Source organism: Hydra vulgaris, chromosome 12 (genome assembly GCF_038396675.1).
Source record: "Hydra vulgaris chromosome 12, alternate assembly HydraT2T_AEP".
Classification (NCBI taxonomy): Eukaryota; Metazoa; Cnidaria; class Hydrozoa; order Anthoathecata; family Hydridae; genus Hydra; species Hydra vulgaris.
Window position 1 is genome coordinate 34,086,686 of NC_088931.1, and position 23,497 is coordinate 34,110,182.

At 27.7% G+C, this 23,497-nt stretch overlaps 1 protein-coding gene across 4 annotated transcripts in view; it reads right to left on the bottom strand.

The window, feature by feature from the left end:
• The window catches only part of LOC100201305 (DNA replication ATP-dependent helicase/nuclease DNA2), a 57,778-nt gene that overhangs the window by 31,019 nt on the left and 3,262 nt on the right, over positions 1–23,497 (bottom strand). The window contains exons 2-4 of one of the 4 annotated variants that reach the window (XM_065813017.1): positions 20,967–21,008; positions 6,758–7,015; positions 6,470–6,663 (exon numbers count right to left, since the gene is read on the bottom strand). Coding sequence is in view for 2 of the 4 variants with exons in the window: in XM_065813015.1 (XP_065669087.1) it covers positions 6,470–7,015; positions 20,967–21,008 (588 nt within the window). In the remaining 2 variants the exon portion in view is untranslated. Of the gene's footprint in view, positions 1–6,469; positions 7,016–20,966; positions 21,009–23,497 lie in introns of all 4 variants that reach the window. The other 3 variants (XM_065813015.1, XM_065813018.1, XM_065813016.1) reach the window with 3 other exon arrangements.

Consider the following 23,497-nt stretch of genomic DNA (forward strand, 5'->3'; position numbering starts at 1 on the left):
TACTGTTTTGTGGGTCAACAAATGGACAGTGTCTACCTCCCTTTGTCGTCTACAAAGCTATCTACCTTTATGATGCATGGTGTCAAAATGGACCAGAAAATGCAATGTATGGTGTAACAAAATCCGGTTGGATCAAGGACTATATTTTTGAAAGTTCAATTGACAGGTTTATTATACATGTAAAGAATTATGAAAAGCCTGTGTTGCTGCTATGTGATGGACACAACAGCCATATAACATATTCTACTGTTAAAAAGGCTCTGGACAATCATATAATTTTACTTTGCTTACCTCCTAACACAAGTCATGCATTACAACCTCTTGATGTTGGTTTTCTTGCTCCATTGAAATCCCATTGGAAGAAAATCCTTAAAGATTGGTTAAGAGAAAGCAGACATAAAAATGTTGACAAGTCTGTATTTCCAACTTTACTAAAAGCTCTTATCAGTAAGATAGATAACAAACTCCTGAAAAGTGGTTTTAATGGTAGTGGTCTTTACTCTGTTGACAAATCAAAACCTATGAAAAAGATAGTGAATATGCAACCAAAGCATGAGGAAGTAGATAAGTTTAATAAAAAAGAAAATGTTGTAAAAAACCTGCAGAGAGCAATCGATTCTGTACTTACACCTAGCCCAAGTCAACCTACACTGACAGCACTTACAAATTCAAAAAAACGCAGAGACGTGCTCTGGCCAAAAAGGGAGAAATTTTAACAGCACAAGATGTTGTCGCAAGGTTACAAGAAGAAGAAAAGAATAAAGCTGAAAAGAAGACTGTATCAGTAAGTAAAAGAAAACTGCTTGACATAACCAATACAGTTCGACTTTTTAAATACGTGAAAAGCAATAAGTGTGATATCAAATTAAAAATTTAATGAGTATCCTTATATCAAATATAATGAGTATCCGCATTACCCCACCAGTGGGGTAATTTGGATATATGAAAGGTGTTGTTAAAAGAGGATTAGTATGTTAGTTATTTAAAATATATTTATGTTTTACTCATTGTGATTTTATTGTATACACCCTGAATGTAAAGAAAAATAACAAAAGTTTTTATGGTGGTTTTAAACTAAAAAAAAAATTATGTTAGAAAAAAATATATCCAAAATTCTATCCGTATTACCCCTCCCCACCCTATTTATGAATGGTGATGTACTCTAACCATTGTCACATGGTCGTAATGTTGCTTCTCTTTCTCTTTTCTACAAATACTATAATGGGTACTGCTCTAAAGAGCTAGCGTCTCTTGTGCCATCTACTAAAATTCATTCTTGTGTTACTCGTCATTCAATTAAGTGTCATCCTTTTGCTGTGACTGCTCCAAAAACGCTTATTTGTCTAGTTTTTTTCCTCGAACATCAGCTCTTTGGAATTCGCTTCCTTCATCTTGCTTTCCTGATTCATATAATTTGCAATCCTTTAAGTTGTCCGTCAATCGTTATCTTGCTCTACAATCTTCATCTTTTTTCTTTCAGTAACTTCCAACTTTAATTAGTGGCTGCCTGCAACCTTGTTGGAAGCGAAGATGTTTAAAAAAAACAAACAATAAAAAAAGTTGAAACATCAAATATTTTTTGTCAAATATAAGTTAATTAACTAAATATTTTCATTGATATCATCGAATCAGTTAAGCTTATATTAAAGTCTATTTATTAAAAAGTTAAAACTAAACAAAACTTAAAATTAAAAAAAAGTTTTAATAAATGATGCGTATAACAAATATATTTGTTATATAACTTTGAATTGAAACTTTTGTAAGCGTGCTCTCAACCAACAAAAGTAATAATGTAACGTCACTATTTTCACAAACGCATTTCTCAAAATATATGTCAGTATATAAGCTACTTATATATTATATTTGTATAAGTATATTCATACTTACACTAATACATATTATATTAGTATAAGTCTATTATATATTTATTTAGTATATAATCAAGTATTTAAAAAATTATTCACTTGATAATAATTAAATCGCGCATTCAGATTAAAATTCAGTTTTCTGTTTTGTAGAAATAATGATTGGAAAGTTATGAAGTTATTACTGCTAACAGATAGAATGGAATGTTTACTATTTTTAAAACGTTTTTAGAATATTTCATTTACACATTTTTGTAAATGAAATATTCTTAATCCTTTTACTTTTAACTATTATTTATTTAAATTAAAATTAAAAATGTTTTTGTTGTTTAGAATGTCAGCAATCAAGCATGTTAATTAGGGTGGTTCAAAAAACAACTTTTTTTAAAATAGTCTGCTGTACCTAACTAAATGTGTTCTATATAATACAAAAACACTAGGTTTAAAATTTTTTTGAATAAAAAATATTTTTAGAAGTGCCTCAAGACCCTTAAAAATTTGACAGGTCCCTAATATTTTGAAAAAAAAAGTTTTTCTAAAGTATGTCAACCTGGTACTCAAAAGAAGCGAAATTATATAAAAACTTCAAAAATAATAATCAATTTACATAAAAATGTATTTAAGATGAAAATAAAAAAAGTCAATACTTTTTTTTTTTTAAATAACTTTTTTAAATATGTTTTTTATGTAAATTGATTATTATTTTTGAAGTTTTTATATAATTTCGCTTCTTTTGAGTACCAGATTGACATACTTTAGAAAAACTGTTTGTTTTTTTTCAATATTAGGGAACTGTCAAATTTTTAAGGGTCTTGAGGCACCCCTAAAAATATTTTTTATTCAAAAAAATTTTAAACCTAGTGTTTTTGTATTACATAGAACACATTTAGTTAAGTACAGCAGACTATTTTAAAAAAAGTTGTTTTTTGAATCACCCTAATGTTAATTCAAATTCAAAGGAAACAATGTTGTCAAATTATGTTATGTCATGTTATGTTGTCAACTTTTAGTAAATGGCTTTATTTCATTGTTTTTATTTAATATTAAAGCTGCAGTTACATATTTTTTCTGGTAGAAAGACAAATGCATTAACTAAAAAGCCAAAGCTTTTTCGTCTGATTTCCTGGGCTTCACATGAAAAAAAATTGTCCACCCTTTCCCTTGTATGCACTGGTACTGCCCATACTTGCGTACATAATTTATTGATGGCCCCATGGCAACCAATTTCCAACTCTGAATATTTCTCTCTAAGACTTGATGCCCAGCACCCATAATCGCGCTTGTTGATAACGTGTTTCAGTATTACAAGCGCGAAATATCGCGCTGGACGATTTTATTAATCACATGCACTGATATATATATATGTATATATATATATATATATATATATATATATATATATATATATATATATATATATATATATATATATATATGTAATGTAAATAGGGTACATTAACTTTTTGTGAATTTAGGACAACATATATTTTGCACACTTGAGTTTTAAAATGCTGACAGTTTCTTTTTTAGAAAAAGTAAAAACAATAATTTATTTTTTTTACTACCATAATAAAAGTACTTCATACCTAGACTGTATATTAAACAAAACAAATTGTAAAAAAAATACTATTATTGTTAACTCAAACAAAAATTTTTAAAATTTCTATTTTCTACTACCTACTAAAAATTTATGAAAGAAAACAACTACATAAAGAATAACTATAAAAATTGTTAATGTGGAATTACCATAAATAGTACAAAGCTTGAATTAAGTGATCACAAATTGAGATATCTGGAAATATTTCTGGTCTTTAAACTCTCAGTTTATTAAAAACGATGAACACTGTTTTAATGAAACGATCAATTTGTCATATTGCAAAAATTAATGAAAAAACAAAACAAAAAATTTACTACTGCAAAAATAATATCAGTCAAAACTTACATATTTTTAATTATTTTTTGTTTAAACACCAAGTAATTTAAGCATTATAAATAAATAAAAAATTACTAAAGGTCTTAAAAATTTGCGTTGTAATTTAAAAATCGACTAATAAAAAATTATACTGAAGTTATTTGCACTTTGCATGAAACAATAAAATCGCTCTTTACTTAGGAGGAAACTTTGAGAAACTATTTATTTAAAAATTTAAATGTGTTTAATTAGAAATTAATTAATTGATAATAAAAGCAATAATCAAAAATATATATTTGAAAATAAGATATTAAAGTTTTTTTGTTTTATTTTAAAATAGTTAAAAGTAATTTAAATTAGTTTTGGGATGTTTTTAAACTGCTCCATCTTTAATTTTATATCTCCAGGTTAGAGTAACAAGCATTTAATTGACGTTTTTATTTGATTTATAAGAAAATATTGAAGAAGGTTTAAATAAGATATAAAAGTATTTATACCTTACGTTGCGACTTCTTTTATTTTAAATATTTGACCACTACTAAATTCCAATAGACTGTTATGATTAGCATTTGTTTTTTAATATTACATCATACTGTATGCTTTATTTTTCTAGTTTTATCTCACGATTTATCAAAAAAATTAAAATATAAAAGTTTAAATCATAATTTTTAATAATAATAAAAGTAATAGTAATATTATAGTTTTATAAAGAGATATTATATTATCCATCCAGTCGGCGTGATGTCACTCTGTATTAAAAGCATTGTTTTAAAATTAATCATCTTGAATTGGGTGAAAACAAACTAAAAATTCAGTTGCAGTTAGTTGAGTTATTTTCTTTTTTTTAATCCTTAAAAGTTGTTGTGCAGTTGGTTTCACTAACAAAATTAAAAAAAAAAAAAAAAACTTAAGTCTTCCTAAAGATGAAGTACTTAAAAGAAAGTGGTTGAATACAATAAATCGTGCTGTAGATAGTAGTGGATGTAGCAAGCAATGATTTCCTAAAATCTTGTAATGTTTACATTTGCTCGGCACCCTTTATTACTGGTGGGTTACTTTTAAATTGCATCTTAATTTAGTACTGGTAAATAAATATCAAAATATCAGTACTTTTTATACCCTAAAATAACCAAAATAATATGTAGCAAGCAATGTAAGGTGCCATTTTACTTAAACAGAGATCTAAAAGTAAGTAAAAATAAAGTAAAATTACCTAAAAGACTTATATTTTGCAGACATCTATTCGCTGTTTCTTTTGATTAATTTTAAAATTAATTGCAGGACATAAAGTTATTGTTAAATAACGTTTTCTTAACTTTGCGTAAAAGAAAGAAGTTTGTTTTCCCCCAATTCAATAAGGTTACTTTTGATTTTGCGATATAGTCATGTGATTCCGACTGGATGGATAATTTCAAGATATATCTTAATACGTTTTAAATTATTCTGTTTAAAATAATTTTTTCTTACTTTTCTTGTAACAATTTTCTGAATAAACAAAGTAATATACAAAAAATTCTCAACAAAAAAAGTTTAGAAATTCTGTATGTGAGGACTGATAATAATGGGTTTAGATTATTTTTTGATTTTTAATTAATTTATGTAGACTTATAATTACATAAATTACAGCAACATAAAAGTTGTTAAAAGTTCAAATTATAACAATTTGAATTGTAACAAAAATGAAGGTTATAAAAGTTATAAAAGCTTTATAAACTAATTCAGTTAAATTAAAATCTGTTTCTAATGGAGACTCAATCTAATTAAAATCTCTTACTGTTTCTAATGGAGACTCAATCTAATTAAAATCTCTTACTGTTTCTAATGGAGTAAAATAGTATTTCACTTAAAATTTTCAAGTTTTATTTGAATTATAACTTTGTTTTAAGTTATTTATCTATAAATTAATTATCCCTAACTATTTCCAAATAAGGTATAAATAAAATTAACTAAGGATAAATACATTTTAATAGATATATTTTATTGAATAACAGCTATTGAGATTAGTTATAAAAACAGAGCTTTTCAAAAACTAAAAATTCAAAGACAGGAAAAATTTCCAGATATCGCAATTCGCAATCACTAAATTTGAGCCTTGCCATATTATACAGGTCATGATAAGTCCGTTATTCCACATATTTTCAAGTTTATTTCCATATGTTTTTTAAACTTTTTATACCAATTGTAATTAGTCAACACATTTCAAGTGAGTATTTTAAATATTACCTAGATGAGTACTAATATCCAAACCGCTAATAAATAGTGGTTTGTGCAAGGGCTAGCAAAGCTTTCAAAAACTAATGAGTGAACTAAATTTAGTATCAATGGTATACAAAATTCTGAGCTGGTTTAAGTGGTCTTTTTTATTTTATTTTTTTATTTTTACACAGTTTTTTTAAATTTTCATATAGTAAATTTTAAATTTGTGTTTGAAAAATTGTGACAATGAGAATCATAAATTTCTTATAAGTAATTAAATCCAAAGCTAATATTTCAAAATTCATGTTTGCAGATAATTTACAACTAACTTTTAAAACAATAAATTAAAAAATTTAATGGCATTTAATAAAGAAATAACTGAAAATAACGATCAAAATATTTTAAAAATTCAGTTTCAAAAGTCATTGTTGTCATCGGTAACAAAAATTACAACTAAAAAAAAGTTTTTATTAAAATGATTACACTGATCAAATACCTGGATTGCAGCATGTGAAGGCTTTCTTTTAGGTTTGCTACAAAAGTCACTTTCATTTTTAGTTCTTTTGGTTGCTTTTGAAAGTATAATCTTTTTGTCAAAACCTTTTGGAATAGGATTGCAATCAATCAGTGGTGCTACTTTTTTTGAGAGCGCTGGCAAATCTTCTAAAGTTGATAGCACTGGAGAATCTTCTAAAAAAGATTTACAATCAAGCAGTGGTGTTACTTTTTTTAAAGGTGTTTGTAACTCTTCTGAAATTGATTTACTATCAAGCAATGGTCTTACTTTTTCTGAAGATGATGTTCTATTTTTAGACTTTAATTTTAGTTTGACAGATTTTATTTCAAACCCATTTTTATTTAGGTCAATTGGTTTAATTACTGAAAAGTTTAAACTTTCTGTTTCTTGCTTTTTTGATATTTTATCAAGACTTTTTTTTTGTTCATTATTTGTAGGATTGGAAGCTCTACTTGTCTTCTCAAGATTCAGAGGAATAGTTTTGTTAAATGAATCATTACATTTCTGTTTGTCAATAGCGTTTACCTAAAAGACAACAACAACAACAATTTAACATAAATGTAAGCAAAAATTCCATATGAACTTATCTCAATTTTTAAAAATGCCCAAGGGTACTACCTCAGATAAAAAATGTAACTCTCAAAATTTGAGAGTTGCATTTTTTTTGAGAGTTGCATTTTTTATCATGGATAAAAAATGCAACTCTTAAAATTTGAACTTGATTGATCAAAAGTTATAATAGAGTCAAAGATAATCAAATTCCTCAAATTTGAGTATCTTAATGGATAGACCTCTTATTTGGTATTGAAGGTAAATGTGAGCATCATTTCTTTGCTAAATTCCATGGGAAAACTCTATGCGATCAAATAAAAGGGAAAAAAGAGAAACAGCAAAAAATATGTGAGCAGAAATTCCAAATCAGATTCTCAAAAACCATTTACACAATTAAAATTATAATTTTATTTACATTAAATACATTTCATCTTTCAAGTGACAATAGAGCAATTCCACGACCGTCACAGCGTGACACCCGTCATCTTTTTTGTCTTTAGCCTTTAATATTTTAATATTAAAATAGATATAAGAAGAATTTTTTTTGCTTTTTAGTTAGCTCATAATAGGTGCTACAAAAAACAAGAAGAAAAATTTGGGTGGATATATTGGCCTCTCATTCATGCAAGAAAATATAAAACGTCACAGCGTGACCAATATTTTCTCATTGTTTTTTAGTTTTTAGATCAACACCGTGATTCAGCTAATATAGATGAACTGAATTATTAACTTGGCATTAAAAAAAAAGTTTAGACATTACTCTTACAAGTTTTATAGCTAAATTACATTTTTTAAATTAAATTTTAAACAGGCGCACCTTTAATTAACTAGTGGTAAACGTCACAGCGTGACGTCACAGCATGACCAGACACATTTAGGTAGTTATAAACCAGGTAAATGGGCTGTTTTTAATAAATTTAAAACTTAGTAGAGAGGTATTAGACAAATATATAATTACATCTTCATAAAAATAGTTCTTATATAGTAATCTTCAGAACACGCCCATACTATATCAGTTTCTAATCGCGTCCATATTATATTGCTGTCATATAAACAACGTTTTAAAGTTTAGTGATTTTATTTGTAGACATAAGCTGTTTGACTAAATACTTGGCACTTGAATAGGATGGCATTTGTATTTTCCCATTATTAGGTTTGCTGCAAATATTCCTGGCTTTGCTGGTGTTTATGTAAATAACTCATCAATTTTAAATTTTTAAATTGTATTTATAATATCTTCCATAGAAACAAAATAGACATTGAAATTAACTTTTCATGAAGCTGTTAATTAGTAAATTAACAGCTTCATGAAAAGTTATGGCATCAGTTATCATATGTTTTCTCTGGATTATTTTTTGCGTTGCTATTCTTTTAACGGTCCTACCAATAGCATGTACCAATCCTTTCCCATGTGAAGCAGCAAAAAAGTTCCAGAATAATTTTAAATCATGCTGCTCTTCCAACCAGGGTATTGCTGATGCAATAAAACGATATTTAAATTGATTACTTGGCTTGTCTGTTTAAATCTATAGTATTTTAACACTTGATTCAATATGGTTATATAATAAATTATGAACAAATACAAGAATAAATTTTTTTGAATGGGTTAAATCATCTGAAGCTATGACAGATGACGAGAATAAATTTTGGTACTAAAATACAGCAGTAAACACAGTAACTTGCTTCTTGTACCAATGTGCTGACTGCACTTCATCTTGCCACAAAGTTGAAAAATTTTCAGCAAAATTCACTTGAAGGACGGCTGTGTCTGGTTTACTTTGAGGTTGGATCTTATGATCACGATGTCTTTGATTGTTTCTGTTTAATAAAATAATGCTAAAGAAATGAAGCTAAAGATTTTGAAAAGGTGCTATAAAGATCATCAACTATTTCCTTTTTTTGAATCTTTTTAATATATTATTTTCGATTACCATCTGCAACTTTTTCCCATTGGTACCATGTAATGCATTTATTCTTGTCAATTTCATTCAAAACATATAGATTATGAAACTTTGCATTATCTTTGCATGTAGTACACATATTACTATAACAAATGTCTTTTTCACTATCATATACAATGCTAAGAGGAAATTCATGTGAATACAATAAAAAATTTGAATCAAACTTGTGCAGGGCTTCAAGGATAAAAATTATATTTTGATGTCGTTGACAACAACAAACATTTCTTGACATTGAACTAGACAAAAACACATGTGATGGGCGTAAACTTGCAAACTTTGATTTTCCAACTGATTCTTCAGGATAATCACATTTAAAAATAGCATAGGCTTCAATAACATTTACATACAATTGATGTTTTTTCAGTTTTTTCTTGTTCTTTAATCTCACCACAATGGTGTCTCTTTTACCGGGTGCTTGACGGTATATATCATCACGCTGGTAAAAATCAAGAACCAATTTTAAAGTTAAAGCATCTGATGCATTTTCACTAAGTATTTTTTCTGGACTAGGGGTTTCATTCATTTTTGTTAAAAGTTTTTGTACAACTTTTGCTGTCTTTCTGGGTGATTTAGGTAGTGCTGATTCGGCTCTCTTAACAGCTTTTCCAAGAGTGCTTAAAGATTTGTAAGAGGGTGATGTAACAGCTACAGATTTTAATTCTGCTATTTTTTGTCTGCTCTTTCTCTTTCAATGCCTTTCTTTTTCTCGTTGAGGCTCTAATTTAGCAAGTTGTCTTTCTTTTTTTTTTTTTGAATCTTTTTCTTTAAGTACTTTTTCGCCAAATTTTTATAACTGCCTTTCACGATATTTCCTTTGACGTTAAGCATGAGTAAGAGACATATTTAACCCTTGAAAGATTAAAAAAAAGCAAAGCAATAGTTATGAAGATGGACGTATTACATCCAAGGCTCAATGGAGTTACAACTATCCTTTACAGAGAGGCTCTATGTATCCCAAAACAGAGCCTCAAGGATAACTGAGCAAATGTTACCTATCCAAAACATTCCTATATTTCGTAGTTTTTGTAGAAAACCCAAAGAAAGTTAACTGCACAATAATCTGCCCGATTAAAGTTGATAAAAACTAAATTGTGGTTTCAGTTAAGCAGTTTTAAATATTGTTTTAAATTTTGTTAAAAAATTGTCACACCGTGACGTCACGGCGTGACATAAAAAGATTCTAAAAATAACTTGAGCTAACTATTTTTTTAAACATGTTAGTATTTATTTAGATGTACTAGATAGAGTTCTCATTGCGCTGGAATTTTGAAATCCTAAATTTTATTGGTTGTCTTAGAAAAAAAACTATTGGTACCCTAATTGTCACAGCGTGACATGTCACAGCGTGACAATAGTGGTAATAACATTTGATTAAAATAAATGGTTTTCTAAATTCGTGAGGCAATAAGTATGTTTTTATCATAATTAGCAATGATTAGTGCAGCTAAAAACCTGATTGCAATAAGCAAGACAATTTTTGAACTTTTTATAGGTTCAATTGAACTTCGGCGATTAAAAACGATTTAAATTATCGCAAAAACTCCTATTTTTACGTTCTGTTTCAGCCCATATAATTTTTTATGATAGCGGCATGCTATAACAAACTATATATTATATGAAAGAGGAAAAGTACAGCTTTTTACTGATATATAGTATTATGTATATTGGGTTCGTTTAATTTTTTCATTTTTTGTGAGACGGTCGTGGAATTGCTCAATATCAATAGAAATAAAACTTACTTTAATCTCTAGGAACGATAAAAAAGTTTACAGTTCTTGGCATAAGAAATTATCAGTTTTATACCAGATAGAGAGAAATTGTTTTTATTAGGAATGCTTAGTGATACCTCCTGTGATAAGCTGAATAATGTAAACATAGTTAAAAACAATCCAACAAAATTTCAACAAGGTAAATACATTGCACGCTTTTATGATAACAAATAATAATACATAGGGCTTATGCTAATGATTTTTGATAAAAACCAAAATGTTAATATGAAGTTCATGCATAGAAGAAAATAAATTTGAATTGACTAATGATGCACAACTAAATCAGTGTTGGGTTCTGTTTGACAATGGAATACGCCAAATAAGTGCTTCATGCATTAAGGCTAGAGAAAGTACATGCATAGCAGACTAGTAGTAAAACGCTTGGCTGATAACCAAAAAGGTTGAGGTTTAAATCTACACTATGCTTCTGGAAGTACTACTTTCACAGTGATCTTTTTTAAAAAGGTTTCTGTTTTGTAGCCTAGAGAGTTGCAAATAACTAAAATTAAAAACAACAACAACAACAACAAAAAAGAAGCCACCTTGACTGTAGTGACTTCTTTTGTAACCTTGGAGAGGTGAACTTAATAAAATTAAAAAAGTGCTTGTGACTATAATTTTGCTGATAATTATTATAACACGCCATGTTATGTAAATCAGAAATAAAATAGACGACTGTACTTGTGCTTCATATGAACTTTTTGAACTTTTCTGATGATTATTATATATATATATATATATATATATATATATATATATATATATATATATATATATATATATATATATATATATATATACATATATATATATATACATATATATATATATACATATATATATATATATATATATATATTCATATTCAAGTTATTTAAAAATACAATCTTTCATGCTATTTCCTATGCTCATGAAGCGAATACAATTTATTATATGACTTTTTAACAGGCTGCTGCAAATGTTTAATTCAATTTTAATGCAACATTTTGAAACTTGACAAGAGGTTAGCCTCAACAGTAGTCAAAAGTGAAATAAAATTTGGCATTGGCTGTGAGTAGATATTGAACGGCAACAAAGTTGAAAAAACTTACCTAATCTTAAATTGCTACACAACTTTGGAAAATAACTCAAAAATTGTTTGAAATCAAAGAAAAACAATTACAAAAACAAATTTCTTAGATAAAAATCTATTGTTATACAAAATTTGTGTCAATTAAAAATCATATAATAATCAACTGTGAGCTTTATATACAACTTTGCTAACTTAAGTTAATAGTGCCTCAATAATAACTTTAGAACAGATTATGGTTGTGTTTCTTACATTAAACTTAAAGATAGTTAAAATTTGTAGCAAACCTGAGATAGTACCCACAAGTCTTTTAGGTGATTTGAAATGGAACAACTCTAACATATTCAGTTATTTGGAAAAATTATAAAATATAGTCTATAAAATGGATTATTCAGTCTCATGTAGCCTGGCAATATCCAGAAAGCAACCATAAACAAAATAAAACAAAAAACAAAACAAAACAAAAATATGAAAAATTATAATAACATTTGTATTTCATATTATTATATCATTTATTGCAATAAAAATTTTTTAGTTTGAACTAAAATACACAATTTTTAACATCAAACTGAATAGTTTTGCAGATGATTTCAACTCTTTATTATAGAGTTTTCCAAACATCATTTGATATATTGTTCTCTAGGTTCAGACATCACTTTTATAAGAATCCTTGTATATTGATTGTTAACCTAAAAATTCCTGTTTATTGATTGTTAACCTAAGAATCCTTGTATATTGATTGTTAACTTAAGAGTCCTTAGTTAACAATCAATATACACTCAATATACATCACTTTTATAAGAATCCTTGTATATTGATTGTTAACTTAAGAGTCCTTAGTTAACAATCAATATACAGTTAATAAACCAGTTTGAATTTATATTTCTTCTTCACAAAAAACTATGTTCCAAATCTAAAGAAGTATTGCTAAAGAGTTCTAATGTATAGAAGAAATTTTTTTACAGTGTTCTCCTTCGTAAAAGCCAAACATCTGGCAATCCTAATCCTACTATATTTTTACTAAAACCTCTGTTTTTATAAAATGATATCATTAAATTTTTTTTTTGAATTTTTATTGAAAATTAAGATTCAACCACCACCACTGATGATGGTGGTGGTAGCTTTAAAGTGGGTCTGGCAGACATAAACATTCTTAACTACTATAAAAAAAGGTGAATGTATTAAAAAAACCTTTACTCACAGGTTAAAATAGAAATAATGCCATTAATTTTTCAAATCTATTATTTATAATAATATATTATAATGGCATCTATTATATATTTTACTTAAATAACAGGAAATTAGTCCTGATTTGGTAAATTTTGTGGCATCACTAACTAAAATCTTACTAATAGAAACTGTTCCAAACATAAAAGAAACTCGAATTGTAAGCAAATATAAATCATACATCATATCAGATATATAATCACATAAACTATTTGCTCTTTTCTTTAAATAAAATCTGACATTTCGATATGGATATAAAAAATTTTGAACAGTTTTTAAACTCCACTTCATTTAAAAAAATAAATAAAAAATAAAGTATTGTTTTGTTAAACAAAAATGAAAGGATTTAATTGTGCAATTATGTAATATTTAAATATATGAAGCTGTTTGCATTTAATATAACTATTATCAATATTATCAATATTAGCAGACCACAAAACAACAACATCTAAAACTGTAATTAACAACTAATTATTTTTTAACACAGGTAACTATGTAAATATATCCTAAATACCAATATTTTTTTAAAATGTCCTACTTTATCAGGACGGGAGCTTGTTGAAAGAAGCATATTCAAGACTTTCTAACAAGCTTGGCCACTTGAAAACAAACTCGGCCACTTAAAAATAGGTGATCAAATATTATAGCTTTATAACAGAATAATAAAGCACTAAAAAACAAATAAATAAAAAATTACAAAATTAAGTTCTTCATTAATATTATAACTTTAATTTTAGTTATTCAGTATTTTTAAAAATTTCTCCACGACTTTGGCATTACATTTTGGGCACGGGGAGTTGTTTCTGTTTGCCATCTTGATACTTTTTATACATGTTTGTAGTTAGGGGCTATTCTAGGAAAAAAATTTGGGCAGCAGAGCCTTTCCCCCCCTGTCCCAGCAAAATTTAGTGGAAATATTGTCGAATGCAGGCATTTTTTTATGAAAAAACAATATTTGTCATGAAAACAAAAAACTCCTCAATTTTGAATTTGGCTGGCGCCCAAATACTGTTGACGCTGTCGAAAACGGTCTAGAATAGCCCCTGGTACTGTTAAGAATACACTATCAAATGTGAACCAATCCAATTGTTGGAAAGCTGTTTCTACCGAACTAATAAAGTTATCAATATTTTTTGTGACCATCTGATGTTGCAATCTTTGTATTGAATTAAAAAACCCAAGATCCAAAACATTTAAGTCTGGACTATTTGGAGGCTGAGATTTCAATTTCAGACTCTAACCTACTTTTACAAACTCTTTTAGTGAAGCAGAACCATTTGCTAAATGAGGCTTGACATTGTCTTGCTGAATGTTAACAGTACGTGATTTTTCACTTTTTGGAAATTTTTGGCATATAGCTGGTAAAACATTTCAAATTTCTTCTTTGCCGATCTTTTCCTTAAAATTGTGTAAAGGTTACCGAAGTTCCCTTTACACAATTTTAAGGGATCTTTATGGCATTTGGCATCTTTGAAAGTGAATGGCCAGATTCCAATTTTTCCATACAAATATTTGTTTTTAGATAAATCCCATCTTGGTCTTGCCAAATCTGTCATAAACATTACTTTAGTGATAAACCTTTTACTTTTACATTGTCTATAGGGTTCTGACTCATCTAAAAAAACTTTAAATGTTTTTGATATTTCTGTGATATAAAACTATTTTTCATCTATATGAACAACATCCATCATTTCTAGGGATGAAAATTTTTCGCAAATTTTCAACATTCAAATTTTCAGGAAATATCTGAAATTTTCAAAAAAAGATAGGTTAATTTATAACTAATGGGTAAAATTTTATGTCTTATTTAGGCAGTTGTTATGGACAATTTTATAGCAAAATATTGTGAAGCAGATTATAAAAATTTTAGAAAGCCCTCTTTGAAAAACACATTTTTTTTGGTATTTTGTAGGGGTGTACCGGAATGGAAATTTAAAATTTCGGCCGGAACTGAATTTTCCGGATTTTTTTCAATTTTAAGATTAAAGTGAAAGCCTGTCATATGGCTGATATATGTTCATAACTTACAATCAGAGGTGATTTTACAAATAAAAAGAGGGGGGGGGTGAACCCTTAAAAAGTTCCAATTCCTAAAATTCACCCGACTGAAATGTGTCAAATACCCAACTAGCTGACTATATTCCTCAAAAATCTTTAAGTCTAATGCTATTGCAATCATCAGGAGAAATACAAATGTAGATTTTTCTATTGAAAAAATTATATTTAAATGGAACTAGTTACATAAAACTATGCAGAAAAAGCTATTGTTACTAGCGCGTGTAACTCAAAGAAACACCTGAATTAACTTGGTCTATCCTAAAAAGAGCCCCTGCATACAACAACACAACAAAAAAATGTTTACTTAGTTTATATGAAAAACTAACAATTTACTTTATAAAAATGCCAAAGGGCTACCAAATAAAAAACAGAGTTGATTTCCAAATGTCATCACAAAAATAAATTTCTATTAAGCAACCACAAACCTGATGGTTAGATCATCAGGTTTGTGGTTGTCGGCAGTTAGGTAGAGCATTCAGCAATGCTGACCTAACTGCCGACCTAAAAGTGTTTAAGGTCAGCAAAAAATTGGCGACCTCGTTTCTATGTTTTACGGTAAGACCTTTGTATCAAATTTTTTTTGCCAACCTGATGACAATCTCTAAAAGATTGAGGCCAGCAAATTATTGCCAACCTCATTTTTCCTAATTCCGAGGGTTGTATATGTATATAACCTATTTCATTAATTTGATTTTTGTTTAATTTAAATGATATGTTGTTTTTATTTGTTTTTATAATTTTTGTATTTGAAGTTTTTAACTGTATAATATTTATATTTAAAATTAATTCTTTATTTTCTATTTTCAATTTAGGTTAAAATAGAAATATTTAATGTAAAGGCATTCTCTATTTTTAAATAAATGTTACTTAAATTTTAAGTATTTAAAATTTAAGTAACATTTATAATCCTAAAAAATGTCTTCATTCTCCTCATTTGTATGGAAATATTTTAAAACAAATGATGTCACAGATACATTAGCAGAATGTAAATTATGCCACAAAAATGTTAGACGTGGTAGCACCCTAAAAACTTTTAGCACAACACCACTCCATATGCATTTAAAAAAATATCATTTGGATACATAAGATGAACCTAAACAAGAACAAAAAGGGAAAAAAATCAAAAGCTGAAACACCACAAGAAAGAAAATTAGAAGCAATAAAGTTGCAAACACAAACTAGCATAAACAATTTTGTTTATAAAAAAAAGTTTTGAACATAAACGATTCATGCACCTCCAAAATTAATCAAAAAATAATAAATTTTATTGCAATGAACAATCAACCTTTTTCTGTAGTTAAGATCAAGGATTCATTGCATTGATTGCTCACTTGCAACCACAGTACCTCATTCCAAGTAGAAAGTTTTTTAAGGAAACAATGCTACCATTACCATATAAAAAATTAAAAACTGTAGTATTTCTGCAGCTAATTATGTTTACAACAGACATTTGAGCAAATACCCATAGTAATGATGCATTTATATCATTGACTGCGCATTGGATCACAGAAAACTTTATTAGAAAAGATTGTGTGCTACACTGTAAGCATTTTCCAGAGTCCCACACTTCAATAAATACTTCAAAATTGTTTGATGCGATGATAGTTGATTGGGATATTTCCAAAAAGAAAATAAATATAGTCCTTCATGACAGTGCTTACAACATGCAACTTGGAATTGACTTGATAGAATTCCTACGCATCTCATGTTTTATTCATTAGCTGCAGCAAGTTATCAAAGATGCCCTTTTTTGATCAGGTTGCAGTATATGACATGATAAAGAAATGCAGAAGCATCTGTACTCATTTTAACCATTTAAGTTTGGCTTCCACCAAATTAAAAAAAACCCCGAAAGTATTACATTCCAAAATTTCAACACCTTTATTATTAATCCAAGATGTTCCAACAAGATGGAACAGTACATATTTAATGTTGGACCAAATTGAGACTCTCAAAAGATCTATACAACTTTACACAGCAGACCACCCTCATTTATTAAATTTAATATTAAGTTCAAGTGAATGGGAGTTGATTGAAAATGTGTTGGGATACAGTTAGTAAATCAAAATCAATGTTGTCATCAGTAATTAGCCATATTCGTGCATTACATAACTTTCTCAGAAGCCTTACAGATGATTCTAGAGTCCAACCATGGAAGAAAGTTCTAAGAGAGTCTATTGAAAAAAGATTCATGAGTAATGTTCCATTAAAAGGTCACTTTAATGTACTAATGAGTTAAGTACATATTTTGTCCACATCCAAGACAACACGTTTTGTTGATCCAAGGTATAAACTGTCACTTTTCCCTGATGAGCAAAAATATTTGGCTAAAAGTTGGCTTTTGTCTAAGATAAAGGATCTTACGAAATCACAAATAGAGATTAATTTGACTAATATGGAAGAAACGGATTCATCTTCCTCCAATAGTGCTAATTGCTCTCCACCAATAAAGATTGTCAGCTGTCTACATCAGGTTGTCAGCCATCTTCATCAAATTTACGAATGACAATCGCAAAAAGGTTTCTTACTTGCTATGAGTCAGAAGAAAAAAGGAAAAAAACCCCAAAGGAAAAAAGAAAAAAAAAATTATTGCAATTGCAGATAAAGAGATAAAAAAAAGAAATAGATTGTTTTATGGCTGGAAAAGGAATAGGTAAATTAGAAAAAGAAGAAGCAGTGTTAAAATAGTAGAGCGATAATAAGGATTACTATCCTAATATATGCTTCATCTGTCTATTCAGAAAGACTTTTCTCAGAGGCAGGTAACATTTTTGATGAAAAAAGAGCCAGGTTGTTGCCCAAAAACTGGAGAGCAACTCTTATTTTTACACCACAATATTCCAAAAATTCCAGAAATCCTTAAATAAATGCTTATTGCAAATAAAATTATGCTGTGTTTGTTTAGAAACTTGTATTTTTTGCTTAAGTTTATCTGCAGTTGTTTTGTAAGATAATGCTTATGTTGCCCTGTAGGGCAATGATTTTTGATTTAGTTGACAGTCAATATAAACTTTTTTAACGTGATGGACGTGTTAAAAAATAAAGTTGAAAAATAAATTCCGGCATTCTGGCTTTAATTATTGTGATTACAGCCAGAACCAAAATGAACTAAAAATCACAAATTCCGGCCAGAATTCCGGTACATCCCTAGTATTTTGCTGAGTTTTTTTATTGTAAAGTAGCAACTATGATAATTTGTTTTCAAAATTTTCTAAAATCCTTTTATTTGCTAAGCATATTGACCTTCAGTGCCGTAGCAAGCTTTGTTTAAAGCTAAGCATTATTTGCACCCTCATCCCTAAAGGAGGAGGGGTATTTTTTATTGTCTATTAAATTGGCCTACAAGTTACTGAAAACTGTAAAATTGTATATGAAAAGACTTGATTAAATATTTACAGTACTTTACAGTTTGTTCTTGATTTAACGACATTATAGGTTAATGGAAGGCAAAAAGTAAGGAAATATTTTTGCTAAATTTGAACTATTTAAAAAAACAGCAATAAAAATAAAGAACTAATGATTTCAAGGTCATAAAATCCACTGCTAAGTTTAAACAAGTGCTTTTAAGATGTCTCACTTGCCACAACCTTGCTAGGGCATTTTTGACTTAATAAATCAATAAATTAAAAAATTATGCTAAACATTAAAATAGTTTAAATTTATAAAATATTTTTCAACCAATACTACCAAGTGACAATTTGTGTGTGTGTTTTTTATAAGTATCATACCAAGCAAATTAATTTATTATTATTTTACTGAATATTCAGATCAAATGTGTTCTCTTATGTCATTTTAAGATAAGTTATTATAATTTAACAGCTAATGCATTTATAACATGCACCTTTTATTAAAATCTTTATATATAAAAATCTTCCTATCTTTTTTAAAATCTTATATGCAATCTTTACACATAAAAAATCTTTGTTTCTTCAAAACACTCTACAAAAAATAATACTTATTAATTTAAAAAAGATTTTATTTTTTCCATTTTGTGGATATTTTACATCAAAGTTGAGAGAAGTAAAAGCTAGGAATATATTATATACAAGCTCAAAAAACAGGCCAACTCGGAAAACATCTACTTTTCATTGTTCCCCAAAAGTAACATACATAAAAGTAAGTACTTGAGCATTCTATTGCTTTTTTATTTATTATTTTTATTGCTCAAAAAATGCTCGCTACATGCCCGTGTGGCCAAGTGATTTACTTGCAGAATGTTTTAAGCTGTGAGTGGTCAAGTGATTTTAAAAAAAAATCACTCTGCCACACACCTGTGTGGCTAAGTGGTTTACTTGTAGAGTTTCTTAAGCAAAACACTGTGGTTCGAATCCTACAACAGTAACTTTATGAGCAGCTGTGTCGCAGTGGTAGTGCAATTGCCTCAGAAACAAAGGATATGTGGTTCAAACCCCACCTCTGAGCAAGTTTTGCGACATCAGTTAGGAAGGAGGCATGAACTTCCAACTAAATGGTTATACACGGTGCTCTGTGATAAGACGGTAAGTACTTCTTGGGGCACCGGAATAAAGATGAAAAAAAATGATCAATTCTTAAATTGATAAACTTGATTATAAAAACTTGACTAAAAGATTATTTTTCGCTTGTGGGTCTTTATTATTTTATATTTTTGGTTGAAATATTTAAAGAATACCCAAATAATACAATGATAAAACACATATTTTTGAAACAAAGAAATGAATTTTAAAAATGTTTTTAGGTTTATTGCAATAAAATTTTTTTGTAAACTTCCTGAAATTTCAAGCAAATTTTCCCGGAAAATTTCAACCCTAATTATTTCAGAAAAAAACCCATTAAGTTGAACATGTTGTAAACAAAACTGAGGTCTTTGGATTTTGTTTTTGTCAGTTAAGCTGGGTTTAATAGAAGATGAAACACACTTGAACACATTTCTTTAAAATTCTATGCAAAATTGTTGTTGGTACATTCACTATCTTTAATTTTTTTTATTTGTTGAAAAAAGTCTTACTTTTTTGGTCCACAACGCCCATGCTTTCTGGATTTCACGTTGAAAACTTCATTTACATTTTTATTAGATTGTTGTGCTTGCTTCCTCAAACAAGATATTGTTCTACCATGCACCTTAAAGTATGCTGCTCTTCATTTATAGTCCCATGATAGAGTTTGTTATATTTGTAATGCATTAATAAAAATTGAAGAATACTCTCACGCTGATTTTTATTGAGTTCCTTGTGTGTCTAATCATCATCCATTTTTAGTAAAAATTGGTTTACAACCATAAAAAACTAACATTTAAAAGGGATTATTTTCTGCCTTATTTAGCTGATCTTAACAGTAAACACAAATTTTAATTTTAAACAGCACACATAAAAAATATTCACACTGTAAAACATAATGTGACAACTAATGCAATGTGGAATGGTGACAAGTAATGCGGAACAAAAAAAAATTACATTGATGTGAGTAGTACTTTATTTCTTTAAATTATTAATTAAAACTTTTTTTTCTAATTTTATACTTTTAGAAAATAATTAAATTTTATACTTTTAGAAAATAATTAGAAAATAATTAAATAATTAAATAATTTAGCAAATATATTAAAAATATTACAAGAATAGCATAAATTTTCAATAATAGAACCAAAAGTATGCAAATGTGATAACTATTGAGGAACAGAGGGAGTAAAACATTTTATTTTGAAAACATTCTGCATCTATGCAAACTAAAACTGCCGTAAACTCACTTTTTGAAATTGTTGTTACAACTCTTTCTCAACTAGTACTTTTTGCTTACAAATCAAGCACTTTTGTATTATGGGAATTACAGGCTCATAATAAATATGTTATTTTTTCACTACATACCTTTTTAAAATAACTTCCAATCGGTGCATGCTTTAACTCACTCTAAACAAATATATATATATATATATATATATATATATATATATATATATATATATATATATATATATATATATATGTATAGTCTAATGAATATGCCAATTTTTCTAAGTTTTAACAACATTTTTTGATTATACAATAATCATTTTCAAGTATAAAACTGTTAAATACAACAAAATATTTAATACATAATGAAACAAATATTAATTTTATTTGTCAGTCAAAAAAAAGAAAACATGAAAGGTGTAAATACCTATGTCATAGTCATAATGGAAAATGTAGACAATTAGTGTAATACATGTGTAATAGAGTATTAGAAAATGTGGATTAGAGCTGGAGGGTACGCTTGTAATTAAAAACTTGTTTATTAGGATCAGGTTTTTCGAACATGTGTAACACTTTTTTTATTATTAACTGATGCGAAGTTTAGGTGTAATACTAAAAATAAGTCTTTATTGGCTACATTAAAACAACTAGTTTTTGAATGAATATGTTGATTTATATGATAAAATTTTTGTAATTTTAACTGTTCCTCAATTTTTTGATTCAAATGTTGAGTGGTTTGACCCACGTAATAAGCTTCACAGCTTTTTCACACAAATTTATATATGACATTTAAGCAGAGATATTGAGAAGTTTTATCTATAGTTGAAAAATATGTATTAATTTTAAAGGATTTTTAATGCCAATTTAATATTTAGAGTTTTACAATGTTTTTTTGCATAAATCATTTATTTTGTTTTGAATTTGATTTAAAATTTTACCAATATACAAGATTTTAAAGTAGTTTATTATTGAGGAATTGATAATTTATAAAGTCGGTTTAGGTAGACTTTTGAAATCATTATTTATTAGTTTAGCAGGATAAAGATTTTTTGGAGAATGTTTAATTTATTATCATATATAATAATTATATAAATTAAACTATATAATAATATAAAAAAATTATATAATACAATCCTTCCAGATTTTTTTTCCCTAATCTTTTAGTGCTTTGTAATTTTGGATATCTGTTACTTTTTAACATTCTGCTCAGAACACTTCTACTGTTTCCCTGCATTCTTCACTTCCAGTGCATTCTACCCGTCCCCTTCCTTTTGGTCTACTGTTATTGGTGAAATGTACATAAACAATTAACAATAAAATTTTCCTTGAATTTTGTGCTTTTATACGGGACATCTGTTCAACACCTTTTAATAGTTTTTAGCTAACTCTAATATAATCTTTTCTCCTTCTTCCCTGAGACCCCAACCGCTGCATGTGTTTCAGATTATTGAGTCCGTTTGCAAATAATAAATGTTAATGTAACAAGTATATGTATTGCAAAATAAAATCTTTTGACATCAATAAATTTTAAATTTCATAGCTTAATCTCTCAGTGTTCAAAAATTATTAATCCAGTTACTGTTCGAATTTAGGTTATTAATCTAAAAAAGTAGTTACAAAATTTTTAGGCATGTGTTTGAGTAAAATATAAAATTCCATTGTGTAACTGCATTTCATTTAGTGTAGATAATACATCGTTAAACATCGGATAACACAAAACTTAAATAGTTGAAACAAAAAAAAAGAATGAAAACATTATTTTGATGGCTGTCTGTATCATGTTGTTCATAATACAGCTATAAAATGTACAAAAGTAGTTTGTGACCATATTGTACCAAATTGGTACATTTTGAAATTGAAGAATTACTAGTTGACATATTTTTTTATTTTGACTACTTTTCCAATAAATAAAAAATATTTTGCTAATTTTTTGTTTGTTTGTGATCAGGAATATTGCAAAATAATTAAGTTCTAGTTCAGTGGTTTGGACAAGCATAGAAATTGCATTAAAGTTGTATTCATCTTTGAAATGCTACTTTTTGTCTTAAGTAATTCCATGTCAAATGACCCAGGTCACCATACATCTCAGACACCATACATCTCAGATTTTGCTGATTTTTATACAGTTGAGAGTGCCTAGAAAAATAAGTATTCCTTGAAAATTTTAGTCTCTGGCTTCAAGAAGAGCCTGAAATATGACCATTTTACTTTTAGCAGATATTACCCAGCCTCCTCTTGTCCCTCTTGCAGAAATGCAACATTTACTTAGAGGTTTCAAGTCACGTAAGTTTAAAAATATTTGATTTTTTTACTTAAAAATTTGTAACTGGCTATTTTTGGGGGTGATGAATCCAATGAAATGATCAGAGTAAATGAATTAGTGTAATGAAATGATCAGTGTAAAAAATTATTATTAAGTACTTGTAGTTATCAATTTAAATAAATTTAGGCAACTTTTTATGTACCTGTTTTTAATGCTCAAGAAACCCATGTGGCCTTAATGATATCAAAAAAATATATTACACATTATTCTATATTCATTGATCTTTCAAAAAATATAAAGATTTTGATCTGCAAGTTTATGGATTTCCATATACTTGTAGATCAAAATATGGATAACGGGGCACAATCCCCATTTTTTTGTAGTGGAATATTGCAATTGATTT